General features: G+C 38.5%; 1 protein-coding gene across 1 annotated transcript in view; it reads right to left on the minus strand.

Annotated features, from left to right (window-relative positions):
* The window catches only part of UBE2W (ubiquitin conjugating enzyme E2 W), a gene marked incomplete at both ends in the record, with an annotated part of 69246 nt that extends 44725 nt beyond the window's left edge, over positions 1-24521 (minus strand). Inside the window, 2 exon segments of the mRNA XM_079722134.1 lie at positions 24419-24451; positions 24453-24521. Of these exon segments, the coding sequence (XP_079578260.1) occupies positions 24419-24451; positions 24453-24521 (102 nt within the window).
* Between the last annotated feature and the right edge of the window lie 1032 nt (positions 24522-25553).

Below are 25553 nucleotides of genomic sequence, written 5' to 3' on the forward strand. Positions count from 1 at the left end.
GGACAGCTACATGCAAAAGAATCAAAATGGACTACTCTCTCATTTCAGGCACAAAAATAAATTATAAATGGATTAAAGACTTAAATGTAAGACCTAAAGCCAAAAAACTTGTAGAATAAAACTTAACGAGCACACTCTTTGACAACAGTCTTAGTAATATTTTGGGGGATGCTACTGCAGTCAAGGGAAACAAAAGCAAAAAAAATAAATAATAAATGGGTCTACATCAAACTAAATACGAAGCTTTTGCACAGCAAAGGAAACTAACAACAAAGCAAAAAGGCTGCCTACTGAATGGGAGAAGATATTTGCAAACAATGTTATCTGATAAGGGATTAATATCCAAAATATACAAAGAACTCATACAACTCAACATCAAAAAAACAAACAGCGTGATTTAAAAATGGGCAGAGGGGGACTTCCCTGGTGGCACAGTGGTTAAGAATCCACCTGCCAATGCAGGGGACACAGGTTCAAGCCCTGGTCTAGGAAGATCCCACATGCCGTGGAGCAACTAAGCCCATGTGCCACAACTAATGAGCCTGCGCTCTACAGCCTGTGCTCCACAAGAGAAGCCACCGCAATGAGAAGCCCGCACACCACAACAAGAGTAGCTCCTGCTCGCCACAACTAGGGAAAGCCTGCACGCAGCAACAAAGACCCAACACAGCCAAAAACTTAATTAATTAATTAATTAATTAATTAAAAATGGGTAGAGGACCTGAACAGACATTTTTCCAAAAAAGACATACAGATGTCCAACAGACACATTAAAAGATTATCAACATCACTAATCATCAGAGAAATGCAAATCAAAATCACAATGAGATATCACCTCACACCTGTCAGAATGGCTATTATCAAAAAGACAACAAATAACAAATGTTGGGGAGGGTTTGAAGAAAAGGGAACCCTCATGCAGTGTTGGTGGGAATGTAAACTGGTGCAGCCACTATGGAAAACGGCATGGTGATTCCTCAAAAAACTGAAAATAGAACTATCATACGATCCAGCAACTCCATTTATGGGTATTTTCCTGAAGAAAACAAAAAGAGTAATTTGAAAAGATATATGTATCCTTATGTTCATTGCAGCATTATTTACAACAGCCAAGACATGGAAGCAACCTATGTGTCCATCGAAAGGTGAACAGATAAAGATGTGGTATACATACACAACAGAATATTACTCAGGCATAAAAAAGAATGAAATCTTGCCATCTGTGACAATATGGATGGACTTCGAGGGCATTACGTTAAGTGAAACAAGTCAGACAGAGGAAGACAAATACTATATGACTTCACTTATATGTGGAATTTAAAAAGCAAAACAAATGAACAAGCAAAAAGAAACAGAAACAGATTCATAGATATAGAGAACAAATAGGTGGCTGCCAGACAGGAGGTGGGTGGGGGAACGAGAAATAGGTGAAGGAGATTAAGAGGTACCAACTTCCAGTTACAAAATAAATGAGTCAGAGCAATGAAATGTACAACATTGGGAATATAGTCAATACTGTAATAACTGTATGGTGACAAATGATAATTAGACTTACCATTATCATTTTGTAGTGTATAGAAATATTAAATGTTGTGCTAACATAGTGTTGTAGGTCAATTATACTTCAATAAAAAATGAGAAGCATAAGCTCTTAAAAATAAAGGTAAACATATGATATACAAACATATGTAAACATATTCTGATCAGGAAAGGCAAAGTTAAGTGAAATATAAAACTCCTTTCAATTATTCATTTTTTTGAAGTAGCTTTATCTTACATTTTTGCTAATTTCTCTTACATTTTTGCTAATTTCTGGATTTTTTTTAAAAAAGACATCTAGATTTGAAAGGCAGCAGGATTAGCCCTGGTAGGCATCAAGATTTCATCATAAACTCAAATATGGACACATACAGGCCAAATGGGACAGAAGAGATAGCCCAGATGATGCAGATCCACACATATTTGGAAACCTGACTGTTGACCAAATAGGAAAGCTTCTTAGTAAATGGGGCTAAGACAAATTGTGTATTCATTAAAAGAAAAAAAAAAAAGAAAGAAATTGGATCCCTAACTCAACCCATAAGGGATTAAAGATTTAAATGTGAAAGACTAAACTGCAAGACTTTTAGAAGACAACAGTTTAGGACAAAATTTTAGAAAAATTTCATGAGCTCACAGTAGAAAAGGATTTCTTAAAACAGAGAAAGTACAAACCAAAAAGGAAAGAGACTGATAAATTCTCTTTGCGGTTCATCAAGACACTGAAAGTGAAAAATCAAATCTTAAACTGGGAAAAGAATTTAGTCATACAAAAGAACTCCTGGGCTTCCCTGGTGGCACAGTGGTTGAGAGTCTGCCTGCCAATGCAGGGGACATGAGTTCGTGCCCCAGTCCAGGAAGATCCCACATGCTGCAGAGCGGCTAGGCCAGTGAGCCATGGCCGCTGAGCCTGCGTGTCCGGAGCCTGTGCTCCGCAACAGGGAGAGGCCACAACAGTGAGAGGCCCGCGTACCGCAAAAAAAAAAAGAAAAAAGAAAAAAAAAAGACTTTGTAACATGGAATAGTACTTCGTGTAAAAAATGTACTGTTACATCCAGCAAGACGGATTAATCTTAAAAGGTTAAACAAAAGAAGTCAGAAAAAAGTAAAGAAAAATAGGGGATGATAAACAAAATCCAGGAGAGCAATTTACTCTGGGAAGGAATGAGGTACAATTAGAAGAGGTACATAGAGGGGGCTTCAAAAGTAACAGTAACTTTTATCTCTTAAGCTAGATGAATATTAATATTCTTTATTATTTTATTAATATTCCTTAAAATAGTCACTTATGATTTTTAAATCCTTTTTTATGCATCATACCCTTTTTTTTTTTTAGGCCACTTAGAAAAAGCTTGGTTGTGAAAGGACGGAGAGGAAACTTTAGCGTAAGTAAATATTCATGAGACGAATCAAAACAAAGAGAAAAGGGGAGTGATAACTGATATGTGAAATACCTGTGAGGAGATGTTTAGGATTAGGGACGGACTTTACAAGGGAATTGTTTTTTCAATGTTAAATGCCATGTTTATAAGGAAAAGATAGAAACCAAAATATTTAAAAATTAAAATAACCCCTTAATCTCATCACCCACTGATCTTCCCAGGGTAGTGATTTTTCTTTTTACCAATCTGTAGTTTTCTAACATTTCAACAATGAACATTTAATTAAACGAATGATAACTGACAACAGTGTGGCAGATGTACTGGAGGAGTTAAGACAGAATGAAGGCCAGGAAGCCATACTGAAAACTACTTAGAAAAATAAAGAGGTGAGACATTACTAGTGAACAATCGAGATACAAAAGACTGGATTTAGTGGTAAATGATGGGGGGAGTAAGAAAGAAAAAAATGAGAATGACTCCAGGGTGTTAGCTTGGGTAATGGTGGTACTATTAATCTGAAACAAATACAGGGGGAGGAACAGGTAGAGGCAGCCAGTCTCTGTCTATGTGGCGTTGGAGGCAGCTGAGATTTGGACCTGTGCATTCAAGCTTCTCGTGAATATTCAGATAGACAAAAATAACTGAATCAACCAGAGCTGAAGCCTGGCCTTCTATTTTATGTTTATTTGTTTATTTATTTGGTTGCGCCGGGTCTTAGCTGCGGCAGGCAGGCTCCTTAGTTGCGGCGTGCGTGTGGGATCTAGTTCCCTGACCGGGATCGAACCCGGGGCCCCCTGCACTGGGAGCACGGAGTCTTATCTGCTGCGCCACCAGGGAAGTACCCTGGCCTTTTAAAACTCTAGGCTGGGTATGCTCTCTACCATGAACCTAATGGATCCATCATGCGTACTTTTCAAACTACCTCAGCTCCAGGAGGCAATGAGTTCACAACCCGAATTTCTCAAGCTAGTTCAGAAGTTATCTGTCCAGTGTTTTGGAAATTAACATTCCAAAAACAATATCAAAGCCAAATTTCTCAAGCTAGTTCAGAAGTTATCTGTCCAGTGTTTTGGAAACTAATGCTCCAAATAAAATATCAAACCCGAATTTCTTAAGCTAGTTCAGAAGTTATCTGTCCAGTGTTTTGGAAATTAACACTCCAAATATAATATCAAACCCGAATTTCTCAAGCTAGTTCAGAAGTTATCTGTCCAGTGTTTTGGAAATTAATGCTCCAAAAAAATTATTTAAGTTACCCAGAAACCTTGACTCTGAATGAAATAAAATACAGTTCTGAGTCTACCTTTCTGCCCTTGTGATCACTACATTTCATGCTATAGGTAAAAAGCAGTAATTAGCACTAAGCCTGATAAGAGTTGAGGTCTCATTTTAGCTAACCTTTTCTGACACTGGAAGAATATTTAAATGCGGTGGGTTTTTTCCTTGTAAAGGTACAATTACAAATTTTTTATTATACCTTCCAGATTTGGTTACACTGGGCTACATTCAGAGGCTTTGATAAGTATTAATAAAGTTGCTGAAACAAATATAATGTCATAAAGCATAAAACATGCTATGCAGTGGAAAATGTAGATTATAGCCAGGGTTTGGCACACATCAAGCCTTAACTAAATATGCTGAGTGCAAAGTTTGGTTTGACCTACAAATCAAACTGCAGATCTATCACAAGAGACAAGAATTAGGATTTAGGATAATAGGATCTGTCACTTATTTTTTTAAAATGTAAGTAAAATTCAAGCCTTAGAAATATAAGTGCATGGGAATTCCCAAGCAATCCAATGGTTAGGACTCCACGCTTCCACTGTCAGGGGCCCAGGTTCAATCCCTGGTGGGGGAACTAAGACCCTGCAAGCCACGTGGTGCAGCCCCCCAAAAAAGAAAGAATACAAGTGCTATAAAGGATATATTCAATTGGCAAACTCAACACCTGCTTTCCAGGAGTGTATACTATGTGTGACTTTGGATAAATAATAATCTGTAGCTTAATTTCTACATAATTAAATATCTACCTCAGATTGTTAGAATGAGATGGGTCAGCAAATTTAACAATATTTTGAAATTTAAAAAAATATTTTGAAGCTCATGAAAATATGTATCAACTTCATTTGTTTGGAGGAATTTTTTTTTTTTTTTTTAACCTGGGCCCTTGGCAGTGAAAGCAGAGAGTCCTAACCACTGGACCGCCAAGGAATTCCCTGGGGTAATATTTTAAATAATAAACTTCAGCTTTTCTTTCAGCTCAAATCTATAAACTGTGTCACCAATATTCTCCAAAATTCATTAATGAAAAGCTTCCTTCTAAGTAAAAATGCTAAATATGCAAAATGTGCAAACTGCCAACTTGTTTCCCTATTTTTAGTCAATAACTAAAAGAAAAATAAATAAAAATCACACCACCCCTAAAGTCAATCTCTGGTCCTTCACTTAACTCCCAGAGAAAGAAAATTCTCTCCCATTCTTGAAACCCTTCCACCTCTCTCTCTGGACCTCATGCCTTATCAACTCATCCAGGATATTGTTCTCAGGGTTAATCAATCTGGTTTCTAATAACTTCACTCTTTCCCAGTCCATAACCCCTTCCCCTCAGTCATCATTTGGGTCTCTCCTAGCTTTAAAACAGTCATCATTTATCTTCTCAGTCCATTCCTTCCTTTCCTTTCACTGTCCCACTCCATGAATTCAGTCAACACCCACTGCCTCTACTTCCCCTCTAATACATTCACTTAAACTTCAATCCCTGCAAGCTATCTCAGAGTTCAAGCCACTTGCTTATTAAACCTACTGGAGGTCTAATTACACGGACTTATCACTTAACAATCTCCCATGTGAAGAGCTTTCCCCCTTTGATTCTATTATACCAAACTTGGCTCTCTTCCTATTTCTGCGATACTTCTCACATTTTACTCGCAAGGCTCTCTTTCTGTAGGCACCCCCAGAGCAAAGTTTTCTGGTATTTTTGGTGTGCTCCTTCACAACTTTCAATTCACTATCAAGTATTTCGAGAGCTAGAAAATACCAATTCTATGACTTAGTAACAGCATTCTTGAAAACTTACTCTGAAGAATAACACAAAGCTGGGTGTGGGGGGAGAGGGAGCAGCACACATGCAGCTTACAATGGTAAAAAAGTGGAAACAGGAATACAGCTAATTAGATCATGACATACTGTTAGAACAAGTACTGATGCTCAACACTCTATACCAAAAGGCAGCTTCCACAACTTTTATCTTTAAAGTTTTGTGACTTCAAAAGATTTTATAAGGTTCTTCTTAAGCTGTAAAAATAGATGGATCTTAGTTGCATACATTTATCCTTCCTCTAGATTTAGTCTCAAAGGAACACACATCTGGTTACTGTTAGAATACTCTTCTAACAAATATGTATTCTTAAAGATGTACTGCATTCGTACTGCAAATTTTACTATTCTACGTTCAACATTTTTCAGTGAACATAAAACCTGGTTTTGCAATGGAACTCATCTTGGATAAATAAAATTGATACTATAAATAATTTGAGAACATTTTTACTCTGTCAGGTAGATTTATCTGAAAAGTACAAATTACAAATACTTTAAATTAGGGAGGCCACTTCTTGAATTGCAGGTACACCTTAAGTATCATAAACCTACACAAGTTACCTAACTTCTGGGCCCATTTTTTCATTAGAAAAAAAAAAAAGATTAACTTAAATTATCTAAAGTTGTTTTTTTTTTATTTTTTTTAAAATAAATTTATTTATTTATTTTCGGCTGTGTTGGGTCTTTGTTGCTGTGCGCGGGCTTTTCTCTAGATGCGGCGAGTGGGGGCTACTCGTCCTTGCAGTGCATGGGCTTCTCATTGCGGTGGCTTCTCTTGTTGCAGAGCACAGGCTCTAGGCACGCGGGCCTCAGTAGTTGTGGCACACAGGCTCAGTAGTTGTGGCTCGCAGGCTTAGTTGCTCCACGGCATGTGGGACCTTCCTGGACCAGGGCTTGAACCCGTGTCCCCTGCATTGGCAGGCAGATTCTTAACCACTGCGCCACCAGGGAAGTCCCTCTCTAGAGTTCTTTTAGTTTAAAAATTCCAGAACCCAGGTTCTACTTAATTTTCACAAGTTAAAGCTTCCTCCACATACTGTCAGCCTAATTCAGTCATATATACCTATAATTACTTTTCTGTAGTTTTACAAGTGATATACATATTCTCATTATGGTTCTAAGCACTTCTCAATATTATCTCATAAATCTTGTGTGATATTATAATAACCTCATCTAATGTGAGTAGTGTTATTTATATATATTCATATCCCTACATAACTATAATGGTTTAAAAATGTTCCAAAAAACTATAAAGCTGTTTTTAGCACAAACTTTTTTTGTTAACCAAGTGAACAAATTACCACTATAAAACCAAGTATGTTCCATAACTCATGTTATCATTACCTTGTATCTTATCTAAGGCAAATAAATTTCCAGTTTTTTTTTTTTTTTTCCGGTATGCGGGCCTCTCACTGTCGTTGGCTCTCCCGTTGCGGAGCACAGGCTCCGGACGCACATGCTCAGCAGCCATGGCTCACGGGCCCAGCCGCTCCGCGGCATATGGGATCTTCCCGGACCGGGGCATGAACCCATGTCCCCTGCATCGGCAGGCAGATTCTTAACCACTGCACCACCAGGAAAGCCCAAATTTCCAGTTTTAATTTAAAATAGTTTTGGGGAAAAGCTAGTCAGTATAAAATACTTTCCTCCCCCTTGTTCCCCTTACTCACTTAAATATACACAAAATATTATAACCCCATGCATTTCTAGGCATTATTTACAAAGAGAATTTCTATCAGCAGGAATAAAATCTTAAAATGAACTCCTAGGGCTTCCTGGTGGCACAGTGGTTAAGAATCCACCTGCCAATGCAGGGGACATGGGTTCGAGCCCTGGTCCTGGAAGATCCCACATGCCGTGGAGCAGCTAAGCCTGTGCGTGCGCCACAACTACTGAGCCTGCACTCTAGAGCCCAGGAGCCACAACTACTGAGCCCATGTGCCACAACTACAGAAGCCCATGCACCCAGAGCCCGTGCTCCGCAACAAGAGAAGCCACCGCAATGAGAAGCCTGTGCACCACAACGAAGAGTAGCCCCCGCTCGCCACAACTAGAGAAAGCCCGTGTGCAGTAACGAAGACCCAACGTAGCCAAAAATAAATAAATAAATAAAATAATTTATAAAATGAACTACTAACCTTAACATTCCAGGTTAGTTACCTCACAAAACCCAAATATCCATCTAATAAAAAGACAGCTTGGGCAACTTTTTTTGTTACATTCAATGTATATAGCCATTTGTTCTTCCTCAGTATGTGTATGCTCGGTTATGCTATGCTGTGATTTTAGGGATTTCCTCCACCAATATTTTCTCTTGATAATGTAGGTGGAAACTTTTATAATATTAGTTAGACTCATTAACTTTAGAAAGTAAGAAAAAAGAATCACATTTAATGTTGACAGGAAGATTTTTTAACATAAGGAATACAGCAATATGCTTAAGAACTGGTGTTTAAGGTAGACAGCAGAATATCTCATACGTATATAAGTGACCAAAATAAAACTGATTTTCTTTAGAAGTTTCAATTTGTGTTTTATAAAAGACAATAACAATGTGTTATTAAAAAGCTACACAGGGGCTTCCCTGGTGGCGCAGTGGTTAAGAATCTGCCTGCCAATGCAGGGGACATGGGTTCGAGCCCTGGTCCGGGAAGATCCCACATGCCGCGGAGCAACTAAACCTGTGCACCACAACTACTGAGCCTGCGCTCTAGAACCCCTGAGCCACAACTACTAAAGCCCACGCACCTACAGCCTGTGCTCTGCAACAAGAGAAACCACCGCAGTGAGAAGCCCGCGCACCGCAACAAAGAGTAGCCCGCGCTCACCGCAACTTGAGAAAGCCCGCACGCAGCAATGAAGACCCAATGCAGCCAAAAATAAATAAATTTTATTTTTTTAAAAAAAAGCTACACAGTATAAACACCACTATTTTAAATAAAGATTAAATTCAAATCTCTAAGTCTTCTTTAAAACAATTTTTGCTTACAAATTTACACATACTTGGGCCTCAGTTGTCAAAAATAGCAACAGTATGATTCTGAGATTCTCAGAAAGAATATCTTTAGTATGTTTCTTTCACTCTATGCAAACTCAGAAGTCAACAACTTCTTTAAGATTAATATGTAAAATCTCTGGAAATACAAGGCCATTACGATTTAATTTTTTTTAAAAACCAACAACTCGTTTTTTTCGGACAGTAACGCAAAACTCAGTTTATTAAAACAATAAAGAGAACATAAAATCTATTTATACCACGTTTCATTCTAATAAAGAATGAAGAAATATGAAAGTATAAATGATTAACTTATAAAATCAATTTTGGCATCCTATGTCGTCAGTTTAAGAAATTATCAATTTACCTTTCCATTGTTTTTTTCAATTACAAAAACAAGGGCTGCTGAATATTTAAAAATTTAGTCTTAATTTTTATCAGTTTATGAGGATCAAAAATAAGATAATAAAAAACGTTAATGGGGGAGTTCCCTGGTGTCCTAGTGGTTAGGATCCAGGCTTTCACTGTGGTGGTCCGGGTTCAATCCCACAAGCCAGAAAAAAAAAAAAAATTCAATGTATCTTAAATAGAAAAATCCGGTTTCAGTCACAACCCGATACAACAGTCAATTTTAGAATAGGTGCTGAGAAAAAAAGGAAGAAGTAACACCTATTCACACCACTTTTGCTATTCAGGATCATAGATAATCCTTTCCAAGCCATCACCATTAACTTGTCTTAGTCTCCTCTGGTACTTCAATCACTGTCATCAAACTTCTGAAAACCAGAGGCCTGCAAGGATTAAGCCAGACGTCTATATCCTTGTAGGGGTTGTTTTTTATGCTTTTTGGTAGAAGTATTCCAAATTGACCTATTTCTTCCATTATAATTTAAATTGAAAAAATCTGAAGTAAAGCTCTGTCACTTTGAAAAAACTGTCACTACCACAGATAAAGAACAAAGAGTGTTTGTTGCTCACCACCCAATTCTACAAGAGTTAAGTAGTAACCCACTGCAGTTGCCCACCAACAGTACAACCTGAGAGGAATTCAGAGTGAAAAACAGGATAAGGAACTCTTTGGATAAACAGGCCCTTAAATAGTTAGATGCATATCTCAGGAAGAATTTCAATGATCCCAGATGCTTGTATCTTCCCACACGCAGAAAAGCACTAAAATCATTCACTTGAGATATCTGTTCTTGGTGACAAGCAGTAATCTTTTACCAAGCTGTATGCTTGACTGCATGTATTTCCCAGCCAAAAATCATATATAAACTGGTTTCTCGCCTGCCTCTTTCGAGCAGTTTCCTCAGAGCTAACTGAGTGGCCATGTCCTGGGCTATAGTCCTCAGTGAGACCCTGAATAAAATTTAAACTCGTAACTCTTATGTTTTATGGCTTTCTTTAAGTCAATACCATGTTTATGGGTAATAACGCTTATCAGTAAGCCCAGTCTACACTTCACAGACCATCAACAGATGTCCTGTCCTCTGCTACATCTGAAAGAACCAATCACAAACTCCCTATACCAAAACCCCTCCACCCAATAAAACCTCATACCTCCTCCTCCCACATGCACAAACAGATCCACACCCAGACACACCCTACGAGTAAAACATTTAGAAAAGGAATACAACTTCAGGAATGAGAAGTATCCTGAGACACAACATATTTGGACTTAGGGAGAGAGCAATCACATAATTTTATTCTTAATGAAGCAAGACCTAAAATTATTTGCTGTCAAAATAAGCACTGTGGACTCAAAGCTTAAGGAAAAAACCTACCATAAGGAAAAAAAAAAAAAAAAAAAAAAGAAGACTTCCATTGAAGCATTACATCCAAAGTGAAAGAATTACAAATCAAATATTAATCTAGTTGAAAGAGATGTATATAATTAACAGGAAATGAACATTAATTTTAAAATACTATATACTTTTTCCTATTCCATTCAATTCTTTAGATTTCTTTAATCGGGCCAGGGCAGAAGCTGAAGCAAAAGACAGACATCAAAGGAATCAGAGATGGGGCAAAAAAGCAATGTTTTCATATCACTTCTGACCTATTTTGAAAAAAAGTATTTACTTGAGTTGCTGTTCTATTTATTTACTCAGAAAACACTTGAGTGCTTACTACTAGTAGCACACTGCCCTTAGTAACTTAAAGATCTAATAAAGTACCTTTATAGTAACTACAAGGCAGAAGTGAAAAATCCTATGAAAGAGGTAAAAGGTGCTGTGAGGGTACACAAGGTAAGAAAAAGTGTGTACAGCTATGAGACTGAGGCTAAGTTTGGTGGATTCATGATGCCAGATATAAAGATTTAAAGAACTAATGGGGATTTCGAATAAAATCTGAATTCAAGAAGTACAGGGACTTCCCTGGTGGTGCAGTGGTTGGGAGTCCGCCTGCCAATGCAGGGGACAAGGGTTCGACCCCTGGACCGGGAAGATCCCACATGCCGTGGAGCAACTAAGCCCGTGTGCCACAACTACTGAGCCTGCGCTCTAGAGCCTGCGTGCCACACCTACTGAGACTTCATGCCACAACCACTAAAGCCCGAGCACCTGGAGCCCATGCTCCACAACAAGAGAAGCCACCACCGTGAGAAGCCCGCACACCCCAACGAAGAGTAGACCCCGCTCACGGCAACTAGAGAAAGCCTGTGCGCAGCAACTAAGACCCAACACAGCCAAAAATTTTTAAAAAATAAACAAGAAGACAGACAAAGAGTAGAGGGACTAATTAGGTAAGTTAGCTAGATAAGTTTTTTAAAAATCTCAGAAACAATGAAAAGACAAGACTGAGAACTGTGAAAATACCCAGAATTCAAAGTGGAAGCTCACTATTAAAAAGTGAGTAAAAAGATTAAGTATTCATAACAGGGAAAGGCTACTGACAGAATCTACAAATTTGCAGTAATGTCCAGTTCAGCCTAAAGACAGGAAAGATAGACCCAGGACCCAGAATCATAAACAGCCTGATTCTCAGTGATTTTAACAGACTGACAAAAAGCTCTCAGCATAGGCCTAAAATGGGAGCTGCATGGGGTAACAACAATAACGGCCAAAAGACTAAAAACAAGACTAACATTCCAAGGGCTATTCACATTTTAATATAGGACTCCTAAGATTATTTAAAACAATCAAAAACAACCAAACCAAACTAAAACAAAAAAACCCTTAAGACTGTAATTATTCATATTCAACTCCAAAGATTTCTGATATAAAATTTGTAAGTTTGTCTAGGTAGACAACTGGCACAGAAGAATCAATAAGCTCATAACTAAGCCTAGAGGACCACCCAGCAGCAGCATAGTAATGTACTTTGTTTACTAATCCTCCTCCACAAAGAACTCTCAGGGCAGATACGTTGTTTCTTTGTATAAAATGGCCACCAAACAAGAGATTTCACAAAAATTGAAAAGGCAGTCAACATTTGCTCTGATATGTACAGAAAATGGATGTTCTTTGATAGAACTGTGATCATGTAAACAGCCAGAAACAAACATTTTCATAGTCTCAAACTTGGTTCTTAAAAAGATCTCTCCAGGGCTTCCCTGGTGGCGCAGTGGTTGGGAGTCCGCCTGCCGATGCAGGGGACACGGGTTCGTGCCCCGGTCCGGGAAGATCCCATATGCCGCGGAGCGGCTGGGCCTGTGAGCCATGGCCGCTGAGCCTGCACGTCTGGAGCCTGTGCTCCGCAACGGGAGAGGCAACAACAGTGAGAGGCCCGCGTACCGCAAAAAAAAAAAAAAAAAAAAAAAAAAAAGATCTCTCCAGAAGTATCAACTTTGAAATGTCTACCATCTCCTGAACCCTAAATCTGGAGATTTATTATATCTTATCCAATTTACATAATTTGCACAGCTAAATTCTCCCATTGTAGCTGAGTTCTCAGCTTTGGTTGCAGACCAGACTTAGCAAGGAGCTGAGAAAAATTCCAATACCCAAGATGCATGCCAGACCAATTAATCAATCTTTGGGGATAGTTGTTGTTTTTAAAGCTCACCAGGTGTCTTCAATATAATGCCAACATGGAAAACCACTAACTTGGATTGTGTGGGTAACTCAAGAAAAAAACTGGGGGACAGTACTTACCTACAGTAGAAAATGGAAAAAGGCAAACAAGGAACCTGAATGTAGTAACATTACATTTTGCCAGTTTTAACCTGGCTTCAGTACATTTCAAATCAAAGGTGGACTGAAATTTAAATCAAAATATAGTCAATTCTCATTATTCACAGTAGTTATGTTCTGTAAAGTCACGACAAATACTTAATTAGCAAACAGTGAAACACTGTTCCTAGGGGAAATACAGGGTTAGGTTTCTGTGATCCTCCACTCACATTCATCCAATCAGTAATAACCTTAATTTGTGTGTGTTCCTGTTTAGAGTTCTTAATATATATTGTTTATTCAGTAACACTGAACCCAAGGGCAACAGTACATGCCTGAATGAAGGTTATCTAACACACATATTTTCTACACACGACACATCAGTCTTCTTGCAACTAGGAACACTGAATGGTACTCCAGTACTGTGCTTGGGGGCCACTTTAAACAGTGAAATCACTAAAAGCACAAAAATGTGAAAGAAAGTGGCACTAAACAGATCCAAGAAAGGACACTCGTTTACTGTATGACAGCTGCAAAGTTGCCCTGTTTTACCTGAGCTGCAACATGCACGTCAGCAACTCAAATCTTCCCACTCTGCACATGTGTGCAAATCACCACAAAACCACCATGAGAATCGATTTTAGGGTTACAAATAAACTTTACAAGTAGGTGGACTCACAAATACAGAATTCATGAATAATGTGGACAGACTGTAGAAATATCAAATCAAGTAGCTCAAACTAATTGTTATAAAGATAGGAATTCGAGGTTTCCAGCAACATAAAGAGCAAAGATGGCACCAATATGCCCAGCTACATAATTTTCTCCACTAAAATCCTTAAATTGGTTTTCCTATTTAAGGAAATGTAACAATTTTTCTCATATCAAATCTATATACTAAAAAAACTATATATCAATTTGCTCAATATAGCTTCCTTTCATGCAGTACAAAAGTAATCATTTTATCAACTAGCTCTAATCACAAAATGCAGCAATGATTTAAAGGTATGATGGTTGGACTAGATGACTTCTAAAATGCCCAATGGCTCAATGCTTTTTGCAAGTCTAAAAACCAAAGTTCGTGTGTCTATTTCAATTATAATAAAAGCCAATATATGAATACATAAATATTCTCAGTAATAGTTTATCAGGATTATAATCACATTTTTTAGTAGTAGGGCTGTAATATAAATTCTTATCTGAAAAAGAGCTAACAGCTCCACTCACCAAGAGAAAGAATTTGAATCCAGCAGGATATTATCAAACCTGATGGACTCTCATCTTGGACCTATACAACTTCAAAAAGAAAACAACCTGCCATATTAATGCTATAAAAGCTAAAAATACCTCAGACCATATACAAAAGTTAACTCAAAATAAATCAGACATAAATGTAAGAGCTAAAACTATAACACTCTCAGAAGAAGAGAGGTATAATAAAGTATGTCTTCATGACCTTGAATTAAGTAATGATTTCTTAGATATGAAAACAAAAGTACAAATGACAAAAGAATAAACTGGACGTCATCATAATTAAAAATATTTGTGCTTTAAAGGATACCATGAAGAATGTGCAAACGCAGCTCACATAGGAGAATATTTGCAAATCTCATGTCCGATAAATTCAGAATATATAAAGAACTCTTACAACTCAACAATAAAAAGATACCTTATCTTTTTAAATGGCAAAGGATTTAAATAGACATTTCTCCAAGAAATGTATCAATAAGCACAAGAAAAGATGTCCAACATTAGTCATTAGGGAAATGCAAATCAAAACCACAATGAGATACCACTTCACGCCCACTAAGATAGCTATAATTTTTTAAATAGACAACAAATATTAGCCAGAATATGTAGAAACTGGAACCTCTGCACACTGCTTGTGGGAATGTAAAATAGTGTAGCTGCCATGGAAAAATCTGGCAGTTTCTTAAAAAATTAAACATAAGAGTTACCAAATGACTCAGCAATTCCACTCCTAGGTATATACCTAAGACAAATAAAACATGTCCATACAAAAACATGTTCATAAATACCCAGTGCAGCATTATTCAAAAAAAAAAAGCACGGCTTTCCTGGTGGTGCAGTGGTTGAGAGTCCGCCTGCCCATGCAGGGGACACGGGTTCATGCCCCGGTCCAGGAAGATCCCAAATGCTGCAGAGCGGCTGGGCCCGTGAGCCATGGCCGCTGAGCCTGCGCGTCCGGAGCCTGTGCTCCGCAACGGGAGAGGCCACAACAGTGAGAGGCCCGCGTACCGCAAAAAAAAAAAAAAAAAAAAGCAGAAATAATACAAACAGTCAATTAACAGATGGGAACAGGAAACAAACCAAATGTCAATTAATTGACGGATAAACAAACTGTGGTATGTATAACCATAAAATGGACTATTACTCAGCCTAAAAATGAATGAAGTACTGATACAAGCTACAATATGGACGAACCTCAAAAACATTATGCTGGGTGAAAGAAGCCAGTCCCAAAGGCCACATATTGTATGATTCCATTTATATGAAATGCCCCAAATAGACAAATCTATAAAGATAGAAAACAAATTAGAGATTTCCAAGGGTGGAGGTGGGGACTTGGGGGACAGGATAACATGATACACTGGGAACAGACTGACTGCTAATGGGTAAGGGGTTTCTTTTGGGGGTGACTTTGTGAGTATATTCTTTTAGTGACAATGGCTGTGAATGTATTTTGAAAACCACTGAATTTTATACTTTTAAAAAAAGGTTATGTTTTATGATATGTGAGTTATATTTCAATTAAAAAAGAAAAAAATTGGGACTTCCTTGGCAGTCCAGTGGTTGGGACTCTGCGCTTCCACTGCAGGGGGCATGGGTTCGACCCCTGGTCAGGGAACTAAGATCCAGCATGCCATGTGGCGGGGCCAAAAAAAAAAAACTGAACATGCCATGAAAAACTGAAGTAAGAGGCTCAAAATTTTACTTGGCTAACTCTCAAATTCTGAAGAAGATTGGCAAAGAATACATGCTAATTAGAAATCATACTTCCTCTCTCCTTCCTGTGGTGTGTAAATACAAGGAGAGGCTTCATATAAAGGAAATTTGTTTTTTTCCATTGGTAGCCAACACAGGACCAGGAATCAAAATTTTTTTAAAGTGAGTACTTGATAGAGGTAGTTTAAAATAAGAGGCCTATAGAATTACAAGATGTAACTCACAAACAATTCCAAAGATCTATAACATGAATTTGTAATTTTACCCCATAGGATGGGTAAAAAAAAGGTTACACAGATATTAAATGGTAAAGCCAGAATTCAAACCAAGTTTAACTGAATCCAAAAGCTGTGCTTATTCCATTGTCATTTACTGAGGCCCTACTACATGCCAGGCACTGGGGTATGACCAGGAGAAATAGTATATTAATTAACAATATGTCAGGGATATGAAGATGAAATTTAGCAGGGAAAGGGGCACTGCAAGTGCCACAGTGGAAGGACTGTTTTTCTGTTGTTGTTGTTGCTGTTGTTTTTGCGGTACGCGGGCCTCTCACTGCTGTGGCCTCTTCCGTTGCGGAGCACAGGCTCCGGACGCGCGGGCTCAGCGGCCATGGCTCACGGGCCCAGCCACTCCGCGGCACGTAGGATCTTCCCGGACAGGGGCACGAACCCGTGTCCCCCGCATTGGCAGGCGGACTCCCAACCACTGCGCCACCAGGGAAGCCCGGAAGGACTGTTTTGTACTGGGTGATCAAGGAAGGCTTCTCTGAGAAAACTGCATTTGAACAAAGATCTGAGATTTAAAAAAAAGGAAGTGAGCCATCAGCTATGTGGAAAAGAGCACTGCAAGCAGAGGAAACAACAGGGGCAAAGGATAGCAGGGAGGCCCGTAAGGCTGTAGAGAAGTGAGATGGGTGGGGCAGTGGTCATTAACAGGGATTTTGGATTATATTCTGAGTAAAATAGGGAAGCCACAGTAAGGATGTGAGTGAAGTGACATTTGGCTTTTGTTTTGAAAGAATCTGATGAGTTGAGAAAAGACTGGAAGGGAACAAGGGCAGAAGCAGAGAAACCAGTTAGGAAGCTGTTGATATAATACAGATGACAGGTGATGATGATGATTTACATCAGGTAATGACGCAGAAGAGCGGACAACTGGATTCTGGATTTATTCTGAAGGTAGAGCTGGATAGAATCTGCTGATGGTTTGACTACGGAGTGGGATGAAACCAAGGTTTCTGACTGAACAACTGGAAGAACGAAGTTGCCATGTACCACATGGGGAATACTACAGAAAGAACAAGTTTGGGAAGGGAAATCAAGAAAGGGGTTTTACAAATGTTTACCTCTCTGTTAATCTACTTTTGTCTTAACCACTTCACTACACTGATGCTTGTGCAACACAACTGTTATGTAGTGAAACAGAACCTGAATCCAAGTCTTTTGATTCCAGATCCTGAGCACATTTTTCTAATAAAGTTTTACAAAAGCAACTGAATGAAACTACCGTTTTTCTCAGAATAAAGTAACTCAAAGGCATGCACCATTTGCTGGTACTCCAAAAACTGCATTCCCAAATAAAGGCTATCAAATGAAGACATTCTTAAAACACCTGACAAACATGAACAAGTATCATGTAGGTAAAATAATGAAGCAAACAATGATATAAAGATGCAATAAAATTCATCTAACAAATGCTCAATTTAGATAAATACTATGCAGAAGTATATTTTCAGAAAAATGCCAGATCACCCCTTTAAAAATTCTCCTTAATAATAAAGATTATCTTTGAACAGTAAAGATTTGCCATTATAATTTTACTCAGTACACAAGTATATGCATAAAGAACCTTTGTAAAAATTTTGATAAAGTGACTTTATATTTTAAAGTATAAGGAACATTTTCTTCTCATTTTCTTAACTATAGAAGCTATAAAATATTTTAGTAAATGCTAAATTCTTGACTGAAGATTTAAATAATTATCCAAATGATTTCTCAACAATACCAAACTTGTTAATATGTTCATTACCTCCAACTTAACAGCATCAGTAGATTTTAGAGCTTGGTTTCCAATTCAGCTTCACTACTCAGTTGCTATGAAATTTTGGGTAAGTCACTTCCCAAATAAGTGATTACTTATCAAAAGTCACTCTTTCTATCTAATAGAATAAAATGGGATTATCTGACTTCCCATTTTGCAAGGTTGGAATAAGAATCCAGAGAGGAAGAAAATGAAAATACTTTGAAAAACAAAGTTATGGCAAACACATAAATCAAGAAAATAAGCAAACTTTGGGGGGAATACACATGTAATTATAAATATGAATTTTGTTGTTCCTTTATAGGTATTCAACCTTACTGTAAGAAAATTGCTTACTAGATTTCTCTAGGAGGTGGGTCAAAAAGGATCTTGCTGTGATTTATGTCTTAGAGTGTTCTGCCTATGTTTTCCTCTAAGAGTTTTATAGTGTCTGGCCTTACATTTAGGTCTTTAATCCATTTTGAGTTTATTTTTGTATACAGTGTTAGGCAGTGTTCTAATTTCATTCTTTTACATGTAGCTGTGCAGTTTTCCCAGCACCACTTATTGAAGAGGCTGTCTTTTCTCCATTGTATATTCTTGCCTCCTTTATCAAACATAAGGTGACCGTATGTGCATGGGTTTATCTCTGGGCTTTCTATCCTGTTCCACTGATCTACATTTCTATTTCTGTGCCAGTACCATACTGTCTTGATTACTGTAGCTTTGTAGTATAGTCTGAAGTCAGGGAGCCTGATTCCTCCAACTCTGTTTTTCTTTCTCAAGATTGTTTTGGCTATTTGGGATCATTTGTGCTTCCAAACAAATTGTGAAATTTTTTGGATTTCTCTAAAATAGAACTAAATTAATGCAGAATTTGCTATGTCAAGTGACCGACAAGCACTTACTGTAGTCACTGTGCACATTTAAGGAACAGTGAGAAAGGATTTTTTTTTCCTATTCTAATGGAATCTATGGCCCAGAGGAGTGGAAGAGACCTAAAAAGTTAAATGAAAGACCCAAACCAACACTTTAGGACAAAAATAGAAGGCATCTTGTAAAGTAGCAAAAAGAAAAATACCACAATGATTGCTTTGAGAATTAAGATGATGACCCCAACTTTATGCTTTTGTTCACAATGTAATCTACTATCTACTTATGTTTCTCATTCACACAGAACACCGTCAATTCTACTCTATGCTGTTCCCCTTTTCCTTCAGCACTTGCTCCAACAGCTCTCTGTCAGCCTCATTCCTAGACAGAGTACCTAGCCAACCTTCTCAGATACTGTAATTCTAGCTATACACCCCAAGTCTCCAGTGCTCAGTAAGCCTCAGGATCCATGATGACAGTCAGTTTTCTAACTTTTAATTATGCTGTAACCCTTCATAATGATGTCAATAGTCATATGAAATCTAATTGTCAAGGTAACGTGACTACAATAATAATGTCAGCAAGAGCCCATACTCTACCTCTCTCAATCACTACAGCCAATTATTTGAGTAAACAGCAATGCAGAGTTGTGAATAATCCAAAATAATTTATTATTTCTAACTCATCTAAGAAAAAACACACATTCATAATCCATCTCCTGTTACTAAATCTCAATCTCCTTCCATCTAGTCAAGTCAACAGTCAATAGTCTAAGACCCAATTAAGAGAGAGGAAGAAAACTCAGAAAATCTGCAAGAGTAATTCAACTGACCATTTCTTTCAATTATATCACTATTTCTGGAATTGACAAATATCAACTACTATACACTGACTTTCTAAGATCTTAAGACATAAGGTAAAAGTAGTTCATTACCTACAATCAGTAAATCTAGATGGTTAAGTTAGAAAAGTATACCAGGTATACTCAAAAACTTCCAACATAAAGGGTGAATGAAACAGCTAAATTCTAAAATCAGAAAATATATCCAGGAGGCAATATTAATTATTTTATAATATGAAATGAGCCAACAGGGAAAAAAAAGATTAGGTACAAAATGAAAAAAGAAACATAACACAAAAAATACTATTTTATGGTTTAGCTGAAAACAGAATACCCTAATATTGCTACACTTTTAAGAAATGTTTTGAATCACATAAAAATTCACTTTAATAATGATTTTGTAGTTTGGGGATAGAAAGTTTGTACCAAATTATCTAAGTCCCAAAAATGCTAAATCTAAAAATTTGTTATCGACAACTTTTCCACATAATATTTTAAGAATTCTAGAATCATCAAAATTAAAAGTAAATCTATTTCTTTACTCTAACTCCTGCCAATTTTAAGTATCACCGTGAACCCACCATTCTCAAAGAATGGTTTCTTAAAACATAATCTAATCATATCTTACTTGGTGATTTGTGACTTTGTTCTAGGAAGAAAAAAGAAAAAGAAAAAAATGGGAAAGAACATCTCAAAGGGCTCATATAAATCTGAAAACCACAATCCTGAACTGTATATTGAAGAACAACTCTAGCAAAACTACAGAGCAGAGTTTCCCCAGCATTACAGTTGTACCAGAATACTGATCCTCATCCCCAGTGTTTCACTCTGAGCTGCTTGGCCAGGTGCTTCTAGCCTCCAACAATCTCACCCACCCTGGTGCGCAATTCAAAAAGTATTTTCTGTGTGTGCCACAGCCTAAAAAAAGGTTGAGAGGCACTGATAGAGTATACTGCAGTAGTTACAACATCAACTTTAAAATACATACTTCCCGAAAAGAATCTGAAGAAGAACAGATATATATATAAATGTATAACTGAATCACTGTGCTGTACACCTGAAATTAACACACTGTAAATAAACTATACTTCAATAAAATTTTTAAAAAAAGACAAAACAACAACATACTCTCCAAAGAAGAAATTCAAAGCCTACCTTTACTTGATATCCTGATGATCCTAAAGGCTAATTTATTTTATTCATTTATTTTTATCAATGTAAGTAATCAAATCTTATGTTACACTTGTATAATATGCATGTTTTTAAAATACAGTTCCTCTTACAGCTTAAGTAACCTCCTCATCAGCAATAATATCCTGGTGCCGGTTAAGATAAAGAAATCTACTGAAAACTTTTTTAGGTAGAGACATGGTTAGAGCAGCATTCATGTATAGCTTGTTTTTTCCTAAGCACTCAAACTAAAATCCAAAGAATATTTCCCAACCTCCTTCCGCAATTTTTCTCCATAGCACTATCACCTTCTAATATAATAGCGATTAACTTAAATATTTGTTCTTATCCATTGTCCCTAACCAGACTATTACATTCACAAAGGCAGAAATCTTGCCTGCTTTTGTTCACTGCTGTATCCCCAGCACCTAGATGAATACCAGACACATAGTGGGCCCTCAAAAAAATAACTGATGAGTGAATCAACAAATTTCATAATTTAGCTGTAGTTTTATGTATAATTTATTTGTTTTGAGGAGTTAAATTTTGCCATTAAGATGGTCAGGAAAAAATGTTGTTCTAAGACACAGAATAACCACACAGAAAGTGTTGTGTTTCAAAAAGCTCAGTTTATCTATATTAAAATATTTTTCAAGACACTACCAAAAAAGGATGTGAAGAAAAGGGAACCCTTGTACACTGTTGGTGGGAATGTACATTGGTGCAGCCACTATGAAAAATAGTATTGAGGGTCCTCAAAAAACAGAAATTAGAACTACTATTTGATCCAGCAATTCCACTCCTGGGTATATATCAGAAGAAAACAAAAACACTAATGTAAAAGATACATGCACTCCAATGTTCATAGCAGCACTATTTACAGTTGTTAAGATATGGAAGCAATCTAAGTATCCATCAACAGATGAACATATAAATAAGATGTTGGCGTGCACACATGCACACACACACAAACAATGAAATATTACTCAGCCGTAAAAAAGAATGAAACTTTGTCATTTGCAACAACACAGATGGACTTGGAGAGTATTATGCTCAGTGAAATAAAATCAGTCAGAGAAAGAAATATTGTACAGTATCACTTACATGTGGAATCTAAAAAGTAAAACTAGTGAATATAACAAAAAAGAAACAGACTCACAGATATAAAGAACTAGTGGTTAACACTGGAGAGGGAAAGGGAGAGGAGCAAGATAGGGAGACAGGGTTAACACGTGCAAACTACTATGTATAAAATAAATAAGCTACAAGGATATATTGTACAGCACAGGGAATATAGCCAATATTTCCTAATAACTATAAATGGAGTATAATCTTTAAAAATTGTGAATCACTATATTGTACGTCTGAAACATAAACTATTGTATATCAACTATGCTTCGATAAAAAAAATTTTTAATAAAAAAGATACTACCAGAAAATCTGTATCAGGTATTTTTAAAATACAAATAAAAGGAAGAATTTAGTTTTAATTAAAATAGGAAACATCAGTTTTCCATTCCTCTAATCAGAAGACATAAGGGAATAAAGGGTGAAAAGACAGTCAGAGGTAGTACTTGGGATGCAGAAAAAGGCAGTATTGCACTGCCAAGTATTGTTTCCACTGCTTAAGTCGCCATGTAAAATTCAAGACTGTCAACATTGTTTTGTACCGACTCAAGTTTTTTTCTCTTAAAAACTGAAATCTGTCTTCTCCAGACACTAAAAGTCTAAATCTAATCAGCAAATTAGTTATCCCTATAATCCTCCTGCCAAATATAATCACAAGTATAGTGGATTTTAATCTTTTAATACAAATAATCTTAAATTGGTCATATAGCCGATCTACTGTTCAACTAGTGTTCTACAGTTCCTTTTTTGGCCTCAAATGATGAAACTTCTCTAACGTCTCTCGGGAGATTAGGGTAAAGTATAATGTTTCCTGAAATTGTTCTTGTTTTTTCTCTGGACTACTTCATGACATCTCTTCAACTAGGAATGTTATATACAATTTTCTTTTTCTATTCTGCAGAAAAGTCCAGAGGGAGAAGCAAAGGTAAAAAGAGTCTTGAATGGAGAGGCTGAAAGGGGACAGACAACACAAAAGCACAGAAGTAAATGTGAAGCAAATACGTGCACAGAAGAGGAAGAAGATACAGAAAACAGAAGAGATGAAAGAAAAGCACTTTTCTCTCCTAAAAAGAGGAAAAAAGGGGCAGGGAAACGTGCTTATTCTTCTAGAAACAAAAGCATAAAATCCTTCCAAGAAAAACGTGGTCTCTTTAAGATGTTGTTAAAACTCTAAAAAGCGCTCAGATGACACTCCAAACAGGAGTTCTGCCTTCTCTTCCTATGTTTTGACAGAGTTAGTCTTCATCTGTAAATTAAATGCAAGCTATAGATAATGCAGAGTTAATCTCTACAAAACTGCAACTGTGGATGCCATCTTTGCCTGAAAAAAAATCAAACTCCCTGGATTTGGTAAAAAGGAGCCTATTAAGTTGGAAAACCAGAAAACCACGCATTGCCAAGTCAGGTAAATACAACACGGGTTAACAAAACACCTCCTACCAAACTAAGGTTCCACTAAAGGTCTGGGGAAAAGGGGTAAAAGGCTGTAGCCTAACCGCGACCGCAAGGGTGGGGCACCGTACGAAATAAAAAGATTTGAGGGCGAGCTATCTATCCCGGGAGGTATGGGGAGCTGGTGACTTGTCTCTCGGGGAGACTGCATATTAGGCGGCAAAGGACTTTGATGGGCTAACGGCAGCTTCGGGGAGAGGGAGAAAATGGGCTGCTGGACGTATGTTCGTTGAGAGTGCGGAGGCTGAGAGAGGAAGGTACCCCTGGGGCAAAGGACTAAGAGTCAAAAGGGGAGTGGAGGGGCCGAGCAGGCCAGGGAGGCCGGGCGTGGGAGGCCTGAACAGAGGCCGCGAACGCCTCTGCAGCCAGCCGCCTTCTCCGGGAACGCCTTTTCAGCTCCCCACACTCAGCCCCTCTCAGGGCCGCCCCTGCCCCAGCGACAACGGCGACAGCAGCTGTTTCCGCCCAGCCGGGGACCGCGGAGGAAAAGACATCCCTGGGGCGGGGGTCAGGCCAGCGGGAACCGTCCGTGTGAGCTGGAGATGATTCCGAGACCACTGCCGCTGAGCGAACATCAAACTTCACCCTTTCCTCCCCTTAGCCTTCTTTATCCCCCAACTTCCCGGCCGGCTGGTGTCCGCTTCGACCGACCGAGAAACCCCCTTCTTCTCGCCGCCTCTCACCCCTCCCAACGCCCGGACGCTGGGGAAGGGCCGGCCACCGGAGCCACTCCGGAGCCGGCCCAGGTGCCCCAGAGTCCCAGACAACCCTCCGGACGAAACGCTCGTATCCTCCCTGCGGCTCCGGAGCCCGCCCAGATGCTGCAAACTCCTCTTACCTGCATTGACGCCATGATAGAACCATCCCCCCCAAGACCGGTGAGGCCACAGACGCAGGGGGCGGAGCTGCCGTGCTTGCGTCACGCCGCGGAGGCCCAGCATCCCGGGCGTGGGGGGCGGGGCCTCCAATGGGAAGGAGAGTGCGCGAGGGGATTGGCTAGCGTACCAGGCGCCCGGCGGGGGAGGCGCGGACCCGGCCGCGGTGAATGGCGATGTCCGTACGTTCGGTCACATCCAGTTCCCCAGCCTCCACTAAGATCCCCACTCGCTACCCCGATCGCTTAGGAAATGCTCCTCGGGTTTTGACCCGAGCCACGATTGTTCTTTTTTTTCTGTCTATACCCCGAGATCCTGATGATATCCAGATCCGTGGGTTTTGGGGCTTTTTTTCTGTTTTGTTTTGTTTTTCCAACCACAGGTGTATGGTTTACAGATTTTTTCTTTTCGGATGCTTTTTCCACACTACCATGCCCACTTTCACAGCTTTGGGGCAAGATAAAACTTGCCGCAGGGCTGCTTTCTGGTCTTTACGGACCTGGAAGTCTTCTCATATTCCTAATTTGGGGAAGAGAGACAGATTTCCTTGCACAACGGGATGAGAATTGAGGGCAGAACAGCACTTGGATATTTTAAAGGCAAGGGTAGATTTATAGAACTGAAACTTGCCTGAAGGGGAAGAGAACATTTGGAAGTTTTTCTTTTGTTTGTGTGCGATTTCTGCCCCGTTACCCTAGCCCCTCAGTTTGAAACTTCACGTGTATCAGTAATAGTTATAGTGTTACGGCACTGACATTTGGTTAGAGATTTGACCCTAGACATGAAATTGTTTTTAATTTCAGTGTCACGCTATAATATACACTTATACCTTCTGTCACATCCAGATTTCTCTTCAGCCTGTTTTGTAGTGGGCAGTTTTGTGGTTGTTCCACCTAGGGATGTATATGAGTAAGGAGAGCTGAGTACTCAGAATTTATTCTGGGAGTGCACCAGTTCTGCCAACATTTATCAGAAGCCACATATTTAAAAGCTGTTCTAGAACTGAAGATGTTATTGGTTTATAAAAGGAAAATGGAAGCCAAATGTTTGCACTTCCTGTTCTGTTTTTTTTTTTTTTTTTAATGTAGGTAGCTGATA

Source organism: Hyperoodon ampullatus, assembly GCF_949752795.1.
Source record: "Hyperoodon ampullatus genome assembly, chromosome: 17".
Lineage (NCBI taxonomy): Eukaryota > Metazoa > Chordata > Mammalia > Artiodactyla > Ziphiidae > Hyperoodon > Hyperoodon ampullatus.